General features: G+C 42.0%; 1 protein-coding gene across 1 annotated transcript in view; it reads left to right on the forward strand.

Annotated features, from left to right (window-relative positions):
• The window catches only part of SND1 (staphylococcal nuclease and tudor domain containing 1), a 432,660-nt gene that overhangs the window by 270,124 nt on the left and 138,245 nt on the right, over positions 1 to 24,291 (forward strand). Inside the window, exon 15 of the mRNA XM_068549395.1 lies at positions 16,362 to 16,503. Within this exon, the coding sequence (XP_068405496.1) occupies positions 16,362 to 16,503 (142 nt within the window). The remainder of the gene's footprint in view (positions 1 to 16,361; positions 16,504 to 24,291) is intronic.

The raw sequence follows: 24,291 nt of genomic DNA on the forward strand, positions 1-24,291 counted from the left end.
ATGCAAACATAAAGGATGGAAGTGTTCCTTTAAAATAAATAGGCAGGGTTTTAAGCATGTCCTCCTGACCTCTTCCTTCAGGTTCTGGTTTTTCAGTGCCTTTTTGGACTTGAATAGCACTGTCCTCTTTTCCTCAGGGTGTTGGAAGCAGCCCTTTCCATGGGTCTTGGGGGCCATTATAGAAGTTATCTTTTCTTACCTCCCAATGGAGTTGGGCCTCAATGTAAGAGTTTAAAAATATTTTTGGCTGAAGAGATTTAAAAAGTGGTCTGTCCAGTAAGTCTGAGGAAGGTATAAAGCAGTACAGTCACCCAGGGGCTTTATAACTTAGGTCTGTGTTAAACTGCAGCTCCCTTGTGTGTCTTCTGGCCTACTTGTTTAGAATGCCTCCTGCTGCTTACGTGACCCTAAGGTTCCTCTCAGCTTCTAATCACCGGTGATTTGATGGTACCAACGCTCCTTTCTTGTTTGTTTTAGTAGCTCTTCCCTCTTTTACTCTCCCTTAGCCTCTGAGTAACCTCCTAACCCTCTAATGTCCCTTTTGTGCTGACTACACAAGGTCAAGGCCTAGGGTTCTGCCTGGGAGTTTGGTTGCTTAGCACTAGAGGTCCCTTCACACTGTATATTTGCTCCCCTGGGGAAATCCCAGAAGAACCTTGTCCTGCAAGAGCCAGCGCACCGGCTGCTGACCTTGCTGCTAGAAGCCTTATGTGCTCCATAAGGTTGATGGCTGCTCACGGGGAAGCCGGGCTCAGTGCTGGCGCTGGGTTCTCAGGTGCTTTCTTGCTTCTCTCCTGCATTTGGCAGCTCTAGTTTTTGCCAGTTTAGGGGAAGCTGCTGCTCTCTTAGTTCCACTCGTCCTCTCCCCGCACCCGAAGGTCCTTGAACTCCAGCCACTCCAGTCGGACCGCAATGTGCAGCTCGTTGACCAGGATTCTCACAGCACAGAAACGTGCACGACAGCCCTGTGGCGAAGGCAGCTGCGACGGCAGAGGGGCAGCTACCCTGGGAGTCTCTCTCTCCCATGCTGCTGAGGCTCTTTCCTTTCTCCATCCCCTCCCCCTCTCCTCTCCTGTCCTCCCATCCCTCCCCCCAGCTCCCTTTTCCCCTCTCCTTCTGCAAAAGAGTTGGAGTTTGTTAGGGAGACCTCGATCGATCGATCGTGGGGGAGTTTGCTTCAGCTGGTCGCCCTCTCTAATGGCTGAGTGCGTTGCTTTATGGCTTTTTGTCCATAGTTCTTTGAGCCCTAGGAGCCATGTGTGGCCAGTTCTTGTTTTGTAAAGCTCTCCTGTTCACACTCCCCAGAACCGCAGGGGTATCCCTCTCTCCTTCTAAAGAAATCCAAAAGCATTTATGCTTTCCACGGGAATAAGAGAGAAGTCTGTCTTTCTTAGTCTGAACATGTTTCTGAATGAAATTGCTCAGAAATGCTGGAATTTTAAAAAGATTGTATTCCAGCCTCTACCACAGTTAGTGGTTGTGTTTAATAAGCACCTCCTTGTACAAATTTAATCCAGTTTTCAACTGAGTTCTTCTATTGTGGATTTTTTTTTTGCACCGTAGGGCATGAAATCTAGGACAATCTCTCACCTCTTTTACTTAGTTTGGGACATCAGGAGAAATTGTTAGTAGACTTTGAAACTGGCAAGATGATTATTGGGTATCCTTTCAATGGAACACTGGGTGCTGCCTAGTAAACCCTTTGGGGTTATCTGATTCTGTAGCCCCTTTGCTTTTAACTGGCATGTTTTGCACCCCTATGGAGAGGGAATTTAACTTGTGAAGACCTAATAAAGATGCAAATGATTCCTATTTGTACAAATGTGGCCCTGTATAGACAGAGACAATTAATTTCTACTCTGTAAAAGAAATGTTTTCAAACTTTACATTTTCACTCTGTAGTTTTGCTGTACAGTTTTGCATCTTTAGCAAATTCACTTCAGCATTCCTAGTTGCCTGTATATATATCCATCCTCCAGGCTCTGCTTTGGCTCTGCTTTGAATCACTTGTAATATCTTTCTGGTTCCCTCATTAATTAGTGATTTAAAATATAAAGTGAGTTAAAATAAAATTAGTGAGTTAAAATAAATTAGTGAGTTAAAATAAAATTTTTGACACATCTTTATTTTATATTTGTATAGAAGTCATGGTTTTACCTGTTTGAAAATTATCCTTTAAGAGGATAGGGGAAGAAATTGCAAAAACAAGAGGGAAATACAAAACTACTTATAACATTGTTTTTATTGCCTCCTCTGTACCTGAAAATATGAAGAGTCATTTGGTTGTAGAAGTTCTTTTAAAATATAAAGTTCTAAAGTGAATATGTCTCTTTCATCTGCAGAATGCCCAATTCCATCCTGTACCTTACTGGGTCTACCGTTTTGTTCACCAACAAGCTTTTTTTTTTTTTTTTTTAAACATCTTTATTGGAGTACAATTGCTTTACAATGTTTTGTTAGTTTCTGCTGTATAACAAAGTGAATCAGCTATACGTATACATATATCCCCATATCCCCTCCCTCTTGAGCCTCCTTCCCACCCTCCCTATCCCACTCCTCTAGGTGGTCACAGTCCGACAAGCTTTTGTGTTGGAAAATTCAGGCGCCACAATAGGTTGAGGTAGAGGGATTGGACATTGAGCTGAGCACAGGGCCCTATGTCTTGACGTTTGGTGGGTGTGTTCCAGCTCTGAATTTCAGCACCTCTGAAGAAATGTTTGATCAGGTGACTTGCCCAGAGGTAGAGCACTATTAGAGACAGCATTTCCTAAAATTTGTTGCTTCTTTCAGTAAAACATCTTATTTCCAAAATAATCTGTAGACTTGGTGTGTCACTGCCATGCATTCTGTTTTCAGGAAGTTTTCTGCCACAAATTTGTCTGGTTCCCTTCTGATTCCTTGTTTAACTGACTTCATACAGGGGGATGCCTACAAATGAGCTCTGAGAAACAGGGTCCTAGCTTTTATTTAAGTGTCCTGAGCTATAATTTTTGTGTCTTTCTTCCTTTGTTCAAAGAAAGGAGAAAAGAAATTGAGGGAGTCCAGGAGCATTTTTTCCAATGAAAAAATGTCATCTCTTTCCAGAGAGAGTTGCCTCTAGCACAGATTCTGCTCGCGCTGGTTCATGCTCTTCAGTTCTCTTTTCTGTTCTCTGGGTGCATGTGGGGATTGTTCTATGAGTCGATATCACGGGTCCAAATTGGCTGTGAATGAGCCCATTGCAGACTTGGCTAAAGGAATGCTTCGGGTATTTTGGAGGCAATTGGTAACATTCCTGATTCCCAGGTTCAGGTGTGTGATCAGGTTGTCTGATCTGTCCTGTGACTGCCGAGTGATGTGATGAAACTTGAAGTATTTCTGCCCAGCCACGGCTTCACTCTCCACTTCACCATCATAACACTACTTAGCCCTAGATTGAACTCATTTTGTCCTGTGGCTATTGCTTATGTAGACATCTCAAAGTAAGTCATTTTACTAACACAGACATTCTGCTTACTCGAGTTTTAAGGCTTTATTTAGCATGCTTCCAACATATTCCCTAAGGAATATGTTGTACAGAATTTTGGGCGCTACTTGCAGTGTTGACGTCCAGATAAATATTCTCGAATCAGACCTCAGGGTGGCTTTGGAATTACCTAGTAATTTTGTGCCTCAGTTCCTCACGAAAGGGTGTTCTCAGGAAGAAATGATAGAATTCGTAAGACAAGATTAGGTTTGGGAGGGTCTGAATTTGGAGGAAGACCTGTGTTCTCTTGTAGGACATTACTGCAACACGCCTGGCTACTTCACCCACCATAGAGAATATTTTCATATTCAGTCTGGTCCTGTTTCCACTTCTCAGTCCGCTGGCTCCGACTCCATTATGTGAGCTGTCTCTGAGTAGCCATCTCTGCCCTCCTGACCGTGCCCTCCTCCTCCTTCAGGCCCTTTCTCTTCTTCCTGGCAGTTTTCCCTTTTGATCCTCACTGCCTTCTCGTCATGCCTTACTTCAGCATTTACACAATCACCTATTACCATGATTTTGTACTTGTTGATGTATTGATTGGTCACCCGTCTCAGTTGACATATGTGCAATGGTTTTCCTCAATAGTTGATAAACTCCTGAGAAAATGGGATCTTTTTTGTATCTCTTCACAGAGCCTGATTTAGATTTGATCTGCCAGGGGATGACCTAAACAGTATGAAATTGTGTTTGAACGAATGTGACCCTGGATCCTAGATGTACAGTTAACTGTGCTGGTTAGTAACTAGAAGTGGGTAGACTAGTAGAAGGATACAACAGGAAGGATGCCTATTTTCTAGCATATAGCAGCAGTACGGAGTACATGATTAGTAGCATGAGTCCCAATATCAGATCAGCCAAGTTCAAGTCCTGGCTCAATTGCTTATTAATTTGTCACCTGGAGGTTATTTAACATCTCTGTGCCATGGTTTTCTCATCTGTAACATGAATGTAATGCCCTTATTACCTCATTAGGTTGTGGTGTGCTTGAATGAGTTAATACAGCCAAAGTATTTAGAACAGTTGACATGGTTCATATGGTGGTGGTGGTGGTTATTAAATGGCTGAGCGTTCTGCCTGGCCTACAGAAAGTCCTCTAAAATGATGTCATCCTCATCAGTAGCGTTTGTATTGCAAACTTTTTATCCAAGTCCTGAATCATACTCCTTCTCTCCTGAGTTCTTTTACTGCCCCATTATCTCTCCTTGACATTTAACATATGCTATCTGGCTTGTGTTATAGATGCATTTGTCATGTTGAGTCATGAATGAATGATCAAACAATTAGTATTTATCGAAAGCTTATTATATTCCAGGCACAGTGCTGGGTGTTGAGGCTATAACATTAAACAGTACAGGTGTAGTCCTTCTAGGTCATACACAATTCGGTCTCTAATTACAATTGTGATAGAAGTATAGAGACCTGTGAGTGTGTCTTCACAGCCTATCCCTTCTCCCATGTGCTCAGAGACCATCTTTTTTTTTTTTTTTTTAAACATCTTTATTGAAGTATAATTGCCTTACAATGGTGTGTTAGCTTCTGCTTTATAACAAAGTGAATCAGTTATACACATACAATATGTTCCCATATCTCTTCCCTCTTGCCTCTCCCTCCCTCCCACCCTCCCCATCCCACCCCTCTAGGTGGTCACAAAGCACCGAGCTGATCTCCCTGTGCTATGTGGCTGCTTCCCACTAGCTATCTGTTTTACATTTGGTAGTGTATATATGTCAATGCCACTCTCTTACCCTGTCACATCTCACCCCACCCCCTCCCCATATCCTCAAGTCCATTCTCTAGTAGGTCTGTGTCTTTATTCCCGTCTTGCCACTAGGTTCTTCATGGCTTTTTTATTTTTTTTTTTTCCTTAGATTCCGTATATATGTGTTAGCATACTGTATTTGTTTTTCTCTTTCTGACTTACTTCACTCTGTATGACAGACTCTAACTCCATCCACCTCATTACAAATACCTCCATTTCATTTCTTTTTATGGCTGAGTAATATTCCATTGTATATATGTGCCACATCTTCTTTATCCATTCATCTGTCGATGGACATTTAGGTTGCTTCCATGTCCTGGCTATTGTAAATAGAGCTGCAATGAACATTTTGGTACATGACTCTTTTTGAACTATGGTTTTCTCAGGGTATATGCCCAGTAGTGGGATTGCTGGGTCGTATGGTAGTTCTATTTGTAGTTTTTTAAGGAACCTCCATACTGTTCTCCATAGTGGCTGTATCAATTTACATTCCCACCAACAGTGCAAGAGTGTTCCCTTTCCTCCACACCCTCTCCAGCATTTATTGTTTCTAGATTTTTTGATGATGGCCAGTCTGATCGGTGTGAGATGATATCTCATTGTAGTTTTGATTTGCATTTCTCTAATGATTAATGATGTTGAGCATTCAGAGACCATCTTTTAAGTGATTTTAAAATGAGGCCTAAAGGAGGGGTTACTTGGAGGTCTTGTTCAATTGATAGGCTAGATCCTTAGAATCTCACATTTAGAACCTCGGTACAATATCCATATGCAAATACATCATATCAAAGTTGTAAAGTCACTGGTTGGGGGCAGGGTTAAATCTGTAGTTTTCCTTAGGAAGAATTAGAATTCCCAAATATATGCCAAAAGAGGACAGTTCTAACAACTTTAAAGTTATTTTTCTTTAAGGGTAGTTTCTTTATTGTTTAGCCTATTATTGCACATTTTTCATGTATGTGTGGAATTCTGGGTACTTTTTATTAAATCTGTTTCTGAGTCCAACCATGGGGCTCTTTACATCGTGCTGCTGGCTTTACTAGGAACACGTTTTTCTTATTCTTGCATCATGCTAATGTGTGATTTTTGTTTGTTTTTCTACCTAATGTCGACACTCCTTTTGGCTCTGCACCATAATTATCTAAGTTAAACTTTTATTCCTTAGGAAAAGAGCTACTTAGTTTGCTGTCTTCAGTGCCATAAAGCTCTGTGCTTCAGATGACATTTTTGAAGGAATCATGGAGCACGTTTCACATGCAATTTCAGGTCGGGATGTTTTCCAAATCAGTTTCCAGACTTTATTACAGTGTCCATAATATTTATTTGTCTCAAAATATGTGGAACAATTATGAAGAACTAATTCACTCAAGAGAATGTTGACTCTTGGCTCAAAAAAAAAACTGGAGAGAGTTATCTGACCTGAGTAATTTGCAAGTTTATCTGGGCAAAACTGAATCAGCCCTGAATGTTAATGTATTTTCTTCTTTTAAAAACAAAAACCTGGGGACTTCCCTGGTGATGCAGTGGATAAGACTCCGCGCTCCCAATGCAGGGGATCCTAGTTCAGTCCCTGGTCAGGGAACTAGATCCCACACGCATGCCGCAACTAAGGAGCCCACCTGCCACAACTAAGCCCGGCACAACCAAATAAATAAATAAATAAATAAAATAAAACCAAAAACGTACACATTTCTTAGCACAAGTTTTCTGTCAACATTTTTGTTTTTAAATGCATTGAATATAAATGCATTTATATTTATATTCTTCAAAGGAAGAAAATCATCTCTACAAGAAAATATTCAATAAGAATACATCTGTTCACCAAAATGTGGGGTTGTCTTCTTTTGTCATTTTCTCTCCTCCCCCCTCTCCTTTTTAAGTGATGAAAGGTTTTTTCAGAACAGAGACTTTCTCTCTTTTATTCTTAACTGTACAGTCAGTGCCTAGAACAGTGACACATAATAGGTGCTTAATTCCTTTTTCCACATGAATATTCCTCTTTTACCTCACTTTTAATGTCTACCTAGTATTCTGTCTTATGTATTGTTGGATATTTAGTTTCTTTGGATTATTTTTTCCTTTCTCACACACACACACACACACACACACACACACAAACACACAAACATTGGTTCCTTAGCTAAATCATAGTCTGTAGTTATTTTCTTAGAACAATTTCATAAAGTAGAAACTTAGACCAAAGGGATAGCATGACATGTTTTAACATGATCATTATTTACCTATGAATCTTTATTGAGTAAAATGATTAGATTTTAGTTTTATGCATTTGTCATTCTTAAACACTGACCACCTTTTATCTTAATTAATAATTTCTACCATACTGGATATCCTTTTTCTCTGTTTCAAAAACTTGAACTTAACCTTGCAAATTTTGTAATTATTTTCATTAGCACTTTAAAAATGTAAATATTAACTCCTTCAAAATGCTTTTTACTTAATTTATTGGACCTAAATTGGTATGTCTGCAAGCAAAGCTGAATGTTCACAGTGCTTTTAGGGGATGTTGAAATTATTTTAATCATGTAACCTTTATTTAACATTTATTTTCGTTTTTTATTTTATGTCATAGATTGCTTGGTTTTTTGTGTTTTTGTTTCTCCTCTATCCTTTTCTGAAGTTGTGTTCTTGTCTCAGGTGGGGCAGAGTTTAGCATGGCATCAATTTCCTTGCCTCTGAGTTCTTGATTTGCCCATGAAATGAAAACTTGTGCTTTGTCAGACCACCGTTTAAATTCTTTACTCTGCATGTATTATTTTAATTATATCTTTCAAGCCATTTTGTGGTTCTGTAATACATTTTCACCTCTTGCATATAGAGACTTTAGAAGTGATAAAAATTGATCTAAAATTTTTAAGAAAAAATTGTACTTCAGACCTGTATGTTACTTTTTAATCATAGCCTTGTAATTGATAATCCAGAGTTACAGATGCGGTTGAGTGCTTTGTTCCATATTCTCACTGTCACATACATGTATAAGCTATGTTTTTAGACCATTCTCACGTCCTTTTTCTGATAACGTATGAGATGTTTATTGTGGTATTCCTATAATAATTTATTATCCTTTTTTTCTTAGAAAAGTAACAGCAGACTTGTTAAAAATTTAAATGGCCTTTTTCTCACATCCCCATTGGTTGTGTTTATCTTTACCAATTTAAAATAGGAATACTATCTTTAACTATTTTCTTATCAATGTAATTGTTTGATATAAATTGGTTTTTCTACAATTTGGATAAATTACATGTTTTTTGAGAAATAATTAACCTGAAAATAATTGGAAGGTATGCCTTCCAGTGCGTTAAGTTCCCTTTTAAACTTTTTTTTGTTATAAATTGCTAAATTTAGACCACTGTCTCTTATGTCCATATTCTTGAGCAGTTATAATTAAGTTTCATAGTAAAATGTTTTCTTCATATAACTAAAGCAGCCAGTGGTATCAGAAATATAGTGTATTGCTATGCCCGTGGATAACGAAAAGAATTTATGTGTTGATTCAAAGTTCTCATGAATAGGATAGTCTTTCGCCTGAATAAAATCTACAAAAGCAATCCTGTATTTACTTAACTGACCCAAGATAAGACATTTTCTCCATGAAAAAATAGTGGGTTTTTTGTTTTGTTTTGTTTTTTTAAGGAAAAGGTTGTGAGGAGGAAGGTTTTTATGGAGGAAGGCATGGATTCAGGAAATACAACCTAGGAAAGGATGTGAAGGGAATTTCCAGGGTCGGCCCAGGACATCTGCTGTGTAGCAGGCCCCACGGGTTACCATTTATGCAGAGGTCAATAGGCAGATGGCAGCGCTCCAGGGAGGGCTGTAATTTAAAAAGTCATGACTTTAGAAACACAATATCAGTTTAACCAAGAATTGTAATAGTAATCTGTTGGAGAGCTAGAGTCTATAGAAGTGGGAGTAGGGGCAGTCTGGGATGACATAGTGGATGGGAAGAAGGTGGAGTTTATTTGTGAAACACCACAAGTCATGAGCCGTAACTTTGAGACAGTTGAGTGGAATGGCAGACCTGAGGAGGGGTGTGGCTTGGCACTGCCTTGGGCATCCACGCTAAAGAAAGAGGATTGAAGAAAGGAAGAGAGCAGACTGGTAAGAGTTGATACCTTATCATAAGTACATACAGATTTACATCTGCTCTCTATCTGAGACACAGATATACCACCATCTGCACTTTCTATACTAAACTTATAAGTAGACTTTTTTTTTCTTGTTTTAGAGAATAAACGAAGGGCATTGTATTTCCTGTTGGTGATAAAATGCAGATTTTTCCCACTCAGAGGCTGTAACTGCATTTCTAAAGGTTAAATTGAATAGTTCTCACAGCATAATTTCAGCTCGTTAAATTTGGGAAACTGAAAGTCATTTGATAAAAGAATAATCTCTGAGCCTGTATAGAATTTTCATTTGATTGGGAATTGGGTATTATTTTATTCACATTAAGCCGGATCACAGAATGATTTTATTTCAAGGTAGAAAAGAAATGTCAATAGGCATATGTACTTAGTAGTACTCTTTTCATTATTTGATGAGAATATTTCCTCTGTATAGCCAATTGAGGGATGACCTCATGCTTTCTCTTAGCCATTGCCTAAGAATTGATACTTTCTTATGGTGCTTTTGGGAAATGGCTAAGATTTTTCTTTGCTACGCTCTTCGAACCCCTTGCTTTCTCATCCAAACTATTTTCTGCTTAAATTTTTTAAAGTGCTTTAATGCACTGAATAGCTAGTTTAGTGGTTTACCTCAAACATAATTACTGAGTACTGAATTTTGAGCTTGTTATTCACTCTGAGCTACATATAAACTAGTTGACGAGGAAATTTTGAGTTAAAAATGAAATTCTTGCATAGTCTACCTACCCAAGCCATTTTTTCTTGTTTATTTTTAAATTTAGGTGTAACTTATGGAGTTTTGATAAACAGGTATACACAGTGCCATCACCAAAGTCAAGAAAAGAGGCTTTCATCATCCCCCAAAATGCTTCCGTCCCCTTTGGAGTCAACCCCCAACCCTTCCCCTTGGTCTATCGCAACCACGGATCTGTTTTCTGTCCTTCCAGTTTAACTTTTGTAAGACTGTCGTAGAAATGGAGTCATGTATTTGAGGTTCATCCATGTTGTTGCCTACTTCCTCTTTATTGTAGAGTAGTATTCTGTCATGTGAGTGGACTACAGTTTGTTTATCCAGACCCCTGTTGAGGGAGATTTCAGTTCTGTCCAGCTTGGAGTGATGACAGATGAAGTCCAGGCCATATTCTGAGGATCCTCTAATCTATGTAACAGGATTTGACTTGCTTTTAGTTGGACTGCCACGATTGCTGGGATGCTGCTTTGCGTGTTTTCATTCTAAACACATGATTGTGCTTCTCTTCTCAACATTTGCCAAGTCCTGCTTGCTTTTCTCAGTATTGTGCCTCATGGAACAGAGATAGATGGTGGGCAAGACCAACCAAATAAAAATACTCATAGACACCTGTCTTTTGCCGGGCTCTAGAGGGCAGGCGCATCCTCAACGTTTCAAGTCTGATGGCGGAGGAATTTTCCCCTCCATGTTGGGGGCACAAAGGACATGGTCAACAGCTTTCGTCTTCCAGTGTGGGAAGCACACCACACTGGCTCCCTCTGCCCTTTGGTCTCTGCTTTTTTAGGCTGCCCTTCCTTAATAATTGGTAAAGAAGTAGAAGCAGGGAAGAAAACTGAAGGTCATGTTCTCTGAGTGTTCTCCCGATTAGAATGCAGCCTCCCAAGTTTAGGGCTTTCTTCCAGCCTAGTGCTCCTGCAAATGTCCTCTTGCTTCACGCTCCCAGGAATGGAGCCCGGAGCCTGAAACGTGATTTCTCCTACGTTCTGACATGTTGGAGCCCGAGTGAGGTGCTGTGCCAGCTAACTAAACACTATGAGAAACTGTAAAACATAGACGACACTTGATGAAAGATTATTGATGGCCCAGCTTCAGCACCTGTTTTTTCTCATGGTTTGTTTCTTTATATATATATATATTTTTTCTCCCCAGAGTGGTTTTCTCTAGGGTTCTCTCCTGTGTTCACTTCATTCCTGTTAAACTTGCACCTCACTGATGTTTTCACCCTCTACCAGTCCCCTTTACAGACACTTCACCACGAAACATTGATAACCAGCCAGCGAAGGGGAGCTTCAAATGTTTGAGTGCTTTGTGGTAATGTTGGAGCTGGGTGTATTCCCAAGTATCTCCTCCCAGGGCCCCATTTATGTCAAGAGATTATCTTGCTATGCAGCTCGTTCCTCAAAGAGAATCATAAACTCATTCTGTGAATTGAAACATCACATGGGGCCAATAGAGCCCCGTGGTTGGGAAGGAGGAAGAGTGTGTGTTGATGGATGACATTTTTGCCTTTCTGGTCAGGGATGTAGTTGTGATTTGTCTTCCACATAGTTGCAGAGGTAATTCGCCTGGTCTGGGGAACCCTGACAAGATAGATACCTATGATGGTGAATTACCACAATACAGCTTAAAATAGCAGAGTGTGTTTGCTTCAGTTTCCTTAGCCGTAAGTTCTGATTTCCATGTTCTCTTTTTCTCTCTGCATCTGTCCTCTTGTACACATAGACTTTGCTGCTTCAATATTAAGATTGGTTGGACCCAAACAGCATTGTGCTGTGGAGTCCTTGAGCCTCAGGTCAGCCCTGTAGATACAGGATTGTCAGCTCTTTTAGGGGGAGAAACGCTCCTGGTTTGCTGGAGTGGGCAGTTCAGACCGCAACTATACCTGCAGGAAGCTTCATCACGTTTGATGGGCCTCTTTCGAGTTCAGTTTCTCAAGTGCTTGTGGAGTTGAATACCCCCATGGTACCATTATAAGCTCTGCATGTATTTGGTTTTAGTTCTTTTTCCTATGATGTTAATCAAAGAGTGATTGTGATGATGGGAACTAATTAGTGAGCTTCATTATTAACAGTTCCCATCTGAGACTTGCACACGATGATCCTGAGTGGTTAATTGTTAACTAATAAGTTTACTGATTCCCATCTCCCTGTGCTGTTTTGTGTGCCATGAGGTTTGCCTCTCACCAGGCCTAACCACGTTAATGCCTACTGTATGGCTATTTTCAGTGGAAAAATCATAGAATTCACTTTGCTAACATCTAGTGTAAACGGACAGCCGAAATCCCCGTCCCAGAATTTTGAGAACTTTGATTTATGTAAGTTCTGCTCTTCAAGGATGCAGGGGACCTAGCTGTGTAAGTAGTGTTCTTGTGGACCTCTGTCCTGTGCCTGCCATATAAGGGTTCTGCTTTCCTTGTTCTCTTTCCCACCCCACTCCCATTCACAACTTTCCCACTCTCCCAAACTTGGTAATTCATTGTACTCAATTATTTCAAACATGTGTGTTTGCTTACACAGGAGGGTACTTTGTAGAGGTAAGTTGCAGTCTCACTGCTGTAGGGATTTTTTTTATAGGCATTGACACATGCACCCACATTTACAAGAAATTTAGCCTGACCATCCAGAAGTGAGGGCAGAGTAGGAGTGTATGATTAAGGTGTCTTTATAACCTCTCCCACTCCCTAAGGATCATCCTGCTTTTCTTCAGCGTCCTTCAAAACCCTGCTCCTGTAAGTTTGAAGTATAGATATTCACATTCTTTGAAATGAAGTCACCCCAGGCATGTTTGTTACATCGTTACTTCCTCAATTTCAAGGTGCATTGAGGAGGCAGAAACATTCCTTAAAGAGATGCCATCCACAATAGCAGGTTAAATGTAGCTAATACAACCTTAAATTAGCTTTTCTAGGAGTACAGGAAAATACTTACCGTTTGGTTTGTTTTGGAGCCCAGGTAATGTGAAAACTGCCAGTGCAACAAAGAAGATTTATCTGCTCAGCACTGCAGTTACTTCTTGATTATATACACCAGTGGAGGGGAATGTTAGTACAGAAAACAGAAAACTATAGCTAATTTATCTACGTGGATTCTCAAAGCCTTGAGACTGTGTAACTCAACTATGACAACTATGGCAAATAGATTCCCAGACCTCATGTAAACCAGCCACAACATAGAAAACCTGAGGATGAGGGACTTTGCAACTAGACTTCTAAGCAGAAATATTTGATATTTAACAGTCTTACCTTGAAGTGAGCATCCTAAGTCTCAATGTTGTTCTCTCTTTAAATTTGAGGCCTTTAATCTTTATTTTTAAAAATGTTTCGAGTTATAAGGAAATCTGTCACTTCACTAAGTCTTAGAAGGTCCTGCTTTGCATTATTGGAAGAAAATTTTAAATGTCGTGTTAATGACATCCTTTGAACTTGATCACTTGGCTGCCCTTGAGAACCACCTGGCATCTTCAACCCCTCAGTAGGGCCTAAACTGGACTCTCTTATACTGGTTCTCATAGTCATGCTTTCTCTTATTTACCTGTAGCTGTAACCTTAGAAATGAGTATTGGAATCTAGCACGTTGCTGTACTTTCACAGGCTCTTTGGAAGGCAAGTCATTTAGCCATAGCATTTAGTCCATTTTCTAATAATCAAAATTCCTAAAAAAAAAAAAAAAAATTTCTATAGCTAAATTAGCAGAGAATGACTTACGGCTACATCACCTTAGGAAACTTATCAATCTGCCTTGCCAGTCTTTTCATTTGAGCCACTGAAACAAATATTAAAGGTTTCGAGAATTTTTGTATTGAAAAGGAATTTGCCAAGCAAAGGAACAGCTTGAGATGACAAGGAAAGACGGACACCGTTGTCTGCCCGTGACTGAGATTTGAAAGAGTTGACATCTTTTGGTGATTACATTCAATTTAATTGGCTTTATAAGGATTTTTTATTTCTAAAACTCTACCACCTTGGACAAGATTTCCATCTTTTCCTTTAACGGGTGGTCCACGGGCATATCACCTGCTCCATGCCTTTGGAGCATTTGCCTCAAGAGGATGGGGAGCTCCACGTCTTATCTTACGGTTTTGCCTCTGGAAAGAGACATGGCCAATTGTGGTGGGCTTTTAAAATTTGTTTTCATGCCTTCGATTGTCACCGTTGGCTTTCACTTCTAATCTTTGTCATAATCGATGGCATGTCACGTTCTCTTTGCTGTCCTCCCATGTATTTCTGGAATAGGACTAAGTTGTAGGTTGAGACTTAGGAAGAGTGAGGAACATCCATTGGTTTATTTTTATCTATCTGTCTGTCTGGCTGTCTGTCTGTGTGTCTTACATAGCTAATAGTAGGGCCCCTTCGTTTCTCCTTGATTCTCTCAGTAAGTATGTCTCTTGATAAACTAAGTAATCATTTAGCAAAATAGGAGAATCTGCTGCAACTTCCTTTTTTAGTATTAACATTAAAGGTGTACCTGTGCGTGTGCTGTTTTATTCCTGTAAGCATCTTTTTCTCAGGTAAATACGTCCAAGAGACAGTGATGAGCAAATGTCTATTTCTGAAAGATATAGATTACTGCGGTCTTGAGGGAAGGCCTTCTCTTTAGAGACCTTAAGTTGCCTAATGATTTGTGATAATCAATTTGATAATTGTTGACTTATTGGCTCAGCTCAGGAGTAATGTCCCAGATTTATTCTAGTATGGCAAGAGGATTTTAATCAGGTAGTGCCTTCTTTCCCATGGAGCATTTGTCTTGCTTGGCTGTTCTGGACTTCAGCCAACTGCCAGAAAGGCTTTTTCCCACTGTGTGTGGATAGTAGAATGTATATTTGCTTAAGTGTTCATTGGGGGAGTTTCCAACCCACTAAAGCTCATTGTTACCTTACCTTTTACCAATGTGCCCTTAGAAACACTGAGAATGGATGACTGTCTCTCCTTTTCTCTGGGAATCTGTTTGAAGGGAAGGATGAATCTCATTACTATAAATATTGTTTTCATCCCAGCCTACCTCACTGCTTTCTGAATGAGAGGAGCCCCTTTGGCTGCTGTGAAGACTCTCGGATGCTTGATGGCTTGTTAAATTTTCATTATCTAATGTGCATTAATTTAGGTACAATAGCTCTGCTGCTCTGAGTTAGGAAGGAAGAGCTTGGCGAGTGCAGACAGCGTATGTCATCCGAGTCAGGAAAGTGTGCAGAGCTTGCTGTCCTCAGAGGGAGTTTGCCAGTGGGCTGGCTGCGCTGAAAACCTCCGAAATTCACCCAGTGATTCATCCAGTGACTATTCCCCCAGCACGTGCCGTGTGATACTTTGATGCTTGCTTACTCTATCATCTGTTTAATTAGCTTGAGAGACTGAAAGGACTTGATGGCTCTTACCTCCTCCAAAGCTGAGAGCTCTGAGGTTCAGAAGGTCCACGATTTGGTACTCTTGAGGGTAGAATGCATGCAGTTTGTGTTGATGCGTGAAAAAAGTTTAAAAAGCCCTGTGCGGTTTCATGTGTTTTTATTGTTTCTATAATTATTTGCGCTGACATGATGCAGTACTTAACTGGTCCCTGTGGTTCACATCCTGCTGTTGCAGATTTCCCAGGCTGGGAGCAGGAGCAGTGTGCCCCAGGTCCTGGCTCATCCCTCAAAAGCATGGAGAGCAGGGCTTGCAGAATTGGTGCCCAAAGAAGGGGCTGCGCTCTCCTCCTTGTTAGGAAAACATAGCCTATTAAAGTTTGAAGATGAACTGTTTTGGGTTTCCTGGGAAAGGGCTTTAGGGGCTGTATCAGGAGCCGGGTGTCACAGGTTTTTTTTGTTCGTTTGTTTGGGGTTTTTTTAATGAAAATTAAAGGTTAGATTAATCTCCAAAGAAGGTGAGTATTGGTCTTCTCCCCTCAATTTTATGTAGAAGGAAGAAGAGCTCTTTTTCCTATTCCAGAGAAGGAGTGAAATTCTCATTGCAGGGCACCGTCCTAACTTTTATATCCACTTTAGTAATTGAACAGAGGGGAGAAGAGAGTCAGAATGTTCTGGAAGCTTTTGATTATATTTCTCCTATGAAAGTCACATGGGTATCTTGTTTTTGTCCTGGTTTCAGAAATGTCTGATATGCTAGGGATTTTCTCCCAGCTTCCTGTGGTCTGCCAGACTTTTTGCCCTAGACCAGAGAGAAAGAAACATTTACCTAGATTCCATTACTTTTCTAACGATTCTTATTTTCTCCCCCAGGACACCCAAAAAGCAAAGCAGTTTCTGCCCTTCCTTCAGCGGGCAGGTCGTTCTGAAGCCGTGGTGGAGTACGTGTTCAGTGGGTCTCGTCTCAAGCTGTATTTGCCAAAGGAAACTTGCCTTATCACCTTCTTGCTTGCAGGTAAGTCTTCTGTGTTATGTGTTGTTCTGAAAATTCTTCTTGGGGCTCGGAAGTCATCCCTGGAGGTCACATGCCCTCCTTTCTACAGGACTTGGAGCCCATGTAGGTGCTTCAACCTCTAACTGAGACGTGAACACAGAGTTCCTAGGTTTGATCCCGCTGTTACTGCAGACCCAGCACTGGTCCTGTCCTGCTTCTCATTCCCGCCAACCACCAGGACGTAGGAGTGCAGGACAGCTAACAAGACAGCCCGTATCCTCACACAGCCTGAGTGAAGGGAATTCCAGACATAGGAAAGCGTTAATGATGGAGTGCTCACGGTTGGTGTCGCCCCTTTGGGATGGACCGCCCTGCTGTGTTAGTCACGGGCAAGGCCACAGAGGCGCCGAGACACTCTGCCCTTGTAGCGCCACCGGCAGTGCCACTTGTGCTCTTTTATTCTTTTCAAGTGTCATCAGGATCCAAATCCTTTATGAAACCCCAGATTTGCCATTACCTTCACAGGCCCCTGCGTCCCTGGTATTTCCCTCTTGCACTAAGGGTGCCAGGCCAGGGCGAGCCTTCCTCCTTTCCTTTGCTGACTGACTGTCCATCTTTCTTATCCTGTCTTATCTAGTAACATTTCACAAGCCAGCAAGTCTATGTGTGAACTGTGCCCTTTGAGAAATTTACATGTGTGCATTCAAGGAGCAGACAGTTTCATTTCTTCCCTGCCGGCAGACAAGAGAGTTATTTATTTCCATCAGTATTTCACAGCTGTGGTCTTTGAGGGAGAGGGTCACCCCACCCCGATATACACTCCCAAAGATTGTATTCCATTGTGTTTACCCACTGTACGCCACCTCCTCTGAGGCCAGCCTGTTGCCTCAGCACTACTTCTGTTGAATCCTGGGGTAGAATTTGCCATGGGGGAAGAGAACTGGGGGCCGTGTTTGCCATCCCCTGCCAGATCGCCTCAGCCTTGCTCTCCTCGAAGGCACTGATGGTTTCTTCCCCATAAGGGTCTCCCTCAGGCCCCAACTACGTGGATTGTTAAGTGCGATTGGTCACTCACCGAGCACAAGGCCGTGAAGCTCACTGTTGCTGCCTGGCCCTCGCTGCTCCGTGAGGCTCCTGAGCTCCCTTAAGAGGTTACTGATCACTGCCCAGCTCTGCAGGCTTTCTGCAGCTCAGGGGCAGCTCTAGAGAAGAAAGGCCGCAAGAAGTCCATACCTCACCGGAGGGCTGTGCTTTCGTGTCTGCGAGTATGAGTTGTAAGTAAACTGAGGGGCAGAGTGGCAGTGTGTGTGAGTCCTTTCATGGAGCCATTTGTGCCCTTTTTCTTAAGATTTCTGTAGCAGAGGAGTTTCTTAGCAGTGAATTCTTGTTACAGGGTTTGAGGTATATATTCAACTCATTCTTTGCTCTCTGCCTGCAAAACAAAAGCATCCTTTTGGCAGAGCTTTATCCCAGAGGTGTGAAAGAGAAACAGTATTATTCTTTCCTGGAAGCTTGGCTGCAGATCTATAGGGGAAAGAAAACATTGAAGTTCTGGCTTCCAAACTTAAAACCACCTGAATGGAGCCGGCTCAGAGCTTTAAACCTGTCTTGCCTGGAGTTTTCCTGCAGAACCCTTCTGGTGGTACCTTCTGAAACACAAGCAGCCTGACCACTCAGCTCGGCATCAGCCAGTTCCTCTGTGTACTTGGCATTATTCTAAGCTTAGCAATTCAAAAGGCATTGCTTGAGTTAACTTACACGGTGAAAGATAGATTACAGAAGCAAATTCCTGATAAAAATATAAGCTTTTACATTTTTCTCCTGCCGTACCCTATGCAGTTGTATTATGCATCTTCTGATTTCTTTAGAAACCTGGCAGGGGTACAGGACATTGAAAAGTTGGAAAAGAAAGCTGGCCTCGGTTTCAATCATGGCTCTGCTCTGTACAAGCAGGGGACTTTAGGGACGTTTGTTTTTTGGGTTTTTTTGTTTTTTGTTTTGACTCTTCAAACGTTAGTTTACACATCAGTTAACTGGAGAAAGTTTCTTGCCTTTCAGGATGTATAAAGGTTTAGAGCAAGCCTGCCATAAAGTAGATCATCAATAAATGTTTCCTTCCTGTTCTTCTCACAAAGACTTAGTGAATTCATAACTAGAGCTTTCACTTAACTGTATGGAATGGCACAGTTGTGCAGTATGTGTGCACGTACCTGTGGCTCTACCACGGAGACTTTGACCTCCCCATTAATTCAAATAAATCAAGAGAAGGAGCTAGGAGCTGTCCTAGCCTCCTCCTGACTAAGCAAAATGCTCACTAAAAGAAAAGCTACTGGCTTTCCTCTTTGAGTCTGGAGCAAGGAACTCTGCATCCCGGTAAGACACAGTCCTAGGTCTTAAGCTCTAGAGGGAAGACAGATACACGAACAAACTGTAGTGTTGGGTGTTAGGTGAGAAAATAGAATTATTTACAATGCACAGAAGTAGCACAGAGGAGAGAATGGTTGGTTAGGTGGAGATCAGGGATTGTGTATCTGAGCTGTGTTTTAAAGGACAAATAGGAGTTTGCAATGTTGTAAGGACAGGATGGGAGGGGAGGAAGAGAGGAATATTCTAGATAGAGGTACCAGCAGGTACAAAGATGTAGAGGTATGATACATTCTGATGTGTCCAGGAAACCATGAATCCTTTGGTATTGGTGGGGTATAAAGAGTGAAGAGTGGGGTGAGGCTGGAAACACAGATGGAAGCTAGTCTTCTGTGGAATATACTGTGGACCCTCAGAGGCGCTCAAGGTATCAGGGGCGTGCCATGCTCACACTTGTGTTAAGAAAGTTTATTTTGGTAGATACATTGGCATACGTGAGGCTGGAGGCCGGGAGAGTGGTTAAGAAGCGAGAGGGATAGAGGCCCGAAATCTGGTGATGGAGGAGAGGAGAGATTGGAAGACTATTTAAGAGGAAGACTTCCTAATTCAGGGAATGACTGAGGTTTTTTGGTCAAGGATGGGGGATGACATTGAGTACGGGAAAGAAAGTAAACAGGTCCAAGGCTTGAGTTATTGGGAAGATTTTGATGTCCACCAGCAAGGGCGACACTCAGAGTAGGTTCTTGGGACAGGTAGTTAGTTGGTGGTCAGAGGATTAGATGGAGAATCCTCAGAGAGCATCTTCAGGAAGCCAAGGGAGAGAAGAATTCCAAGGAGTCAGCAGTGTCGGGTTTTACCTTAAAAGATCAAGTAGTTAAAAACTATGGAGTGATTTTATACTATTGATTAGTTGCTAAGTCACAGATGATCTTTGTCAGTATGATTGGGGAGTAAATGTGGGCAGTAAGGAACAGAATTTAAAATAGACTGCTCTTCACAGCAATCTAATAGAATGGAAAAAGGAGTACAGAAAAGTGAATGCTAAAGGGTCAAGGGAACATTCTGAGGATGTCAGCATCTTGAGTACTTTTATAACTAATTCTTAGGATTGGCACAGAACGTGGCATGGATACTTGGAAAAGCTGTTCAGTATACCTATTGTCTTCAGAGTGCCAGTTATAGACTGTAAAACTCAACAAAGTCTCCTTGGCTGATGAGGATATAAAAGAGATGAAGTGAGAAGTTATCAGGAACTTGAGAAGCACTGGTCTGAACAGGAACTCAGAAAGGATACAAGTAAATGATTGCTAGGGCGGTGACCCTGCGGAGACAGAATGAATGCGATGGAGAACATGGCTGGAGGATCCTAGAGAGAAGGGTCCCTCGGTCATCCGGGACCAACCACAAAGCTGAACGTCAGCGTAGACAGACACGATGCTTACACCGTGCAGCTGCTCACCTGGAAGGTGGTCCTCATGGCACAGCTTGGCAGCTCTCTGTGGAATGTGCCCTGCACCCTGTAAAATTGATGTCTGCTGGAAATGACGTTAGGGTTGTGATTCTCAAGGGGAAAGTCAAGATAATTGTTCAGCAATCCCGTATGTGCTGGTACCATTGCTCCCAGCCTTTTGGAGAGCCCTCTGGATTTCAAGGTGGGGTGGACACTTTCCGTTTTTACGTGGCCTTTTTTGGGCAGACGGCCCCGCAGCTTGATAGGGAGTGGCATTTGGCCCGAGCCAGCTGGCCTCTCCGTCATGGTTCCTGCACCCCTGCATGTGGAATGATTGCTTGGTCAGATGGGATAGCAGGTGGGGCTGGGCAAAGTCAGCTGTAGCTAACAGGCCAGCGCCTCCTGAGAGCTCTTGCCCTTCAGTCCTCTGAGCACCTGGCTTAGGTTCAGCCGGTGAGCAGGTGACCTTACCGCCTCAGAACTGAGACGGTTCAAGGTCCCCCCGCCTGCTGCTGTGGCCTCCTCCTGTGTGCACTTATTTCAGTATCAGAGGCAGTCACAGGCAGTTCTTGTCCTGAGTTAACAGAAAGGTCAACATTCCTCAGGCCCCCCACACTTGTTTAAAAGCATCCTTTTTCCTCATCTGGCATTTAGTGAGCTCCATACATTTCCTTCTCTTAGAACAAAAGCAGTTTACCTTCAGTCTTTATTTTTAGTTCATTTTCACTTGTCCTGTGTGTCACCTTTTACTTAGTATCTCGTCTAAAGGGATACGGAGGCACATATTTGCAGATTGCTTGGCCCATGATTCACATTTTTATTTCAAAGCACAAGTGGGCCTGGAGTGTGTGCCTTATTGCTGTGACCTCTATATTATGTTGCCTTATTTTGCATTACTTTCTTAGCTCTGGGCTACTTGGGTCATGCTGAGGGCACAGTTCAGAAAGTTGTCCTGTTGGCTAAGCATAGCAGGTATCAAGTTAGTGCCTGTAAACCAAGTGCCTGAATGAGAAGAGGGTAATAATTTGAGGTTTCAGTGTAAAGTAATCTAAGGAGTCTTGTGTCAGATATTTGGAGTCTTCTAACTCACTGAGCCTACCCCATTTACATATATCCGTGTTTGTTCTTACCAGTGGGACAGCAATAAGCGCGAGGAATTGTGGACCGAGACAGGTTTGGCATGGTGGGGAGTGGATGTCGGTCACGTGGGGTGGAACTCACGGTACAAACCATCTAGAATGCAGCAGTCACCTGGCAGGGGGTTTCCGTGTGGATCGCAGCAGGTGACTTATAATTAACCAGTTACCTAGTCATATGAAACAAGACTAGAAAATGAGACTTTTCTTTGCCTGCCCTTCGGCATTTTTCAATTTTTTTCCTCTTTGATTACAAGTCCCCTCTTGAAGCTGCCTTATGACAAGGGAGGCAATGAGGAGAGGTCCTAGATGTCTGGGGTTTGATAAATGGTGGCGGGTGTGTGCACGATGAGCTAAAGGGTTGGCTGTGTGTCCTTCCACCCTGAATGCCTTTGAACAAAGTACCTCATTTCCTTCTGTCTCTGTAATGTCTCTTCTCCAGCCAATCCTAATAGGAATATCAACTGCCTGTTTCAGTAGACCAAGAACTTTAATGAGAGAGGAGAGGGAAGGTGAACAGGAATATCGTCCTCATCTCCTGGCCCCAGGAATGGTGGATCCCCATTGATTACCAGTGCCTAACCAAATTAACAGAATTAACGCCAATGTATGTTTAAGTGAGAAATCCCATTCTGCTATCACAGAGGTGCTAATGAATCAGGCTGCTATTGTAGTTGTGTTTGCTGGGCTTCTATCCTTAATTAAGCAGTTACAGGGTCTGCTGATACTTATGAATTCTTTTCAGATACTTTAATTGAATTGCAACTTAATGGATATTTGTAAAGTGGAGTATTCTTTCTCTTGGGACTTGCCCATTTGGTCTGTCTCTCCCTCCTACTTGCTTCCAGTTGGGTCCTATTACTGGAAATGGGCAGCTTGACGTGAAACTTTTCTAGGGCTGCTCTAGTTGTTCACTTTTAAAGGTATCATTGTGAATTATACGAATTATATTCATGTCAGAAGGTCCTCTAGGGTCACTTGTCAGAAAATATTAGCACAATAAGCAGGTTTGGGGAGACTTTTTTAATGAGGCCAAGATTTTTATAAGCCCACTAAAAGAAACACAGTCTCTGATAGCTTGTGGATGATGCTTAAACTAATCAGATAATTTCTGCTTTCTTGAATGTCTTTTAGTCTAATAGTTGAGACAGCCATATGAAAAACTTTAACAGGGAAAAACAAAATGGAGCTATGAAAAGTATAGGCATCATACCATGAGAATGCAGAGGAAAGAACAATCAATTGAGGAATAGAAAAGACTTCCCAAGGGAGATGGTATTTGAGCATCCAAGAAGATCTGGAACATTTTCTTTTGGCAAGCTGGGTGCGATTCATTTAGGCAAAACAACTTTGCCTGTATTATTAGCTCTCAGAAAGAGTCGCGTAAAGAAATGGATGGACTCATCAATCATTTTTCCCTCTGCTTTTGTCTGGTCGTGTAAATCTCCTTCTTGGCTCTCCCGCCATGGAACATTCAGCGCTCTGCCCTTAGCTCCCCGTCTCTGCAGGCAGACCATCACCCATGGTCACGTGGATGGAAGTGCAAGCCTACGATTGCAGCCTGATTATCTTCCATCTTTAGATCGTGAATCATCCCCAGAATGAGCCTCCTCATGTTTGTGGGTCACTCAGTCACATGGCTATTTAATAATTTTTTTATATCCACTGGGCACTTTGCTAAGAATATTGAAATGTGTAAGATACGGTGCCAGCCTTCAAGCAAAGTACTTGTATCTACCGAAGTACAGGATATATAGACATGAAGAAAAAAAATATTTGTAAGAAGTATTAAGGGGAGGAGAAACAATTCCTAGCCTTTTATAAAATTATTCTTCTGCGATACTGTCAAAAAGGCTAAGGCAATCCTGATTCATAACCCAGAAGTACAATATCCAGAGAGGGATAGAGCCAAGTGCTGACTCAGCCGTGTCAATTCAGGCCTGGAGTGTGGTGTTCCATCTGAAGACCACACTTTTAGGGAGGACATCAGCAAACTGCAGAAGGATCAGAAGACAGTGACGTGGGTGGTAAGAGACCTAGGAAGGCCGGTACCCAAGGACTAGTAGAGGCATCAAAGGAGACGTACAGGACACAGTCGAGTGTCTCAGGGTAAAAGAGGCAAGGATTCAATTTTTTTCAGTAGTCATTTCAATTTTTTTTTTTTGATTGAGACAGAGTAATAAAGACATCAATACAAATAAGATTTGTTCAGCATGGTTTAATGGCAGCCACAGACCTTGGAGCTAGAACACTTAAAGATGCGTTCTTGCTCTCCCGCTTCCTAGTTAATTATTTCCATTAGACTGGCCTGCTTATCTTGGTGTGATGCTGGGACCTAGAGGTGAGGGAAGCAGCAAGGCCCATATGACAGTTCCCAGCCAGTCAGTCCAGAGACTCCAGCAACTGAGGAGGAGGGAGTCCTAGTGGTGGCCCTACCTTCTGCGGAGTCAGCCTGAGGGGTGGCACAGCCTCCCATTTGGGATGTTCTGCCCTCACCATCTCAGTTGGGCTTCCCGTGCCAAGAAAAGAAAGATGTTGATTTATCCTCAGTTTCTGGATAGGCCCATTGGTTGCCTCTGGGTGGATAGGTCAAAGGTAAGTGAAAAGCACCCTTGCATCCTAAGTCCTCTGACTTCCGCCTTTTACTCTTGCTGCTCCCGAGTTCTGACATCAATGAGATAAGGGGGAAATATCCTGCAGAGGTATCAGGCCTGTTCTCTGCAGTGCTTATGAGAGCCAGTAGAGTGGTACAAGAGGGTCAGACCTGTGAGTTTTTCCCCAAGGCTTCCTTTTTCCATTCCTTCTCCTCCCCTCCTACTCTAAGGTTCTTTCTGAGTCTGTTAAAGGTTATTTAGGCTG

Source organism: Eschrichtius robustus, chromosome 8 (assembly GCF_028021215.1).
Source record: "Eschrichtius robustus isolate mEscRob2 chromosome 8, mEscRob2.pri, whole genome shotgun sequence".
In the NCBI taxonomy this organism is placed as follows: Eukaryota; Metazoa; Chordata; class Mammalia; order Artiodactyla; family Eschrichtiidae; genus Eschrichtius; species Eschrichtius robustus.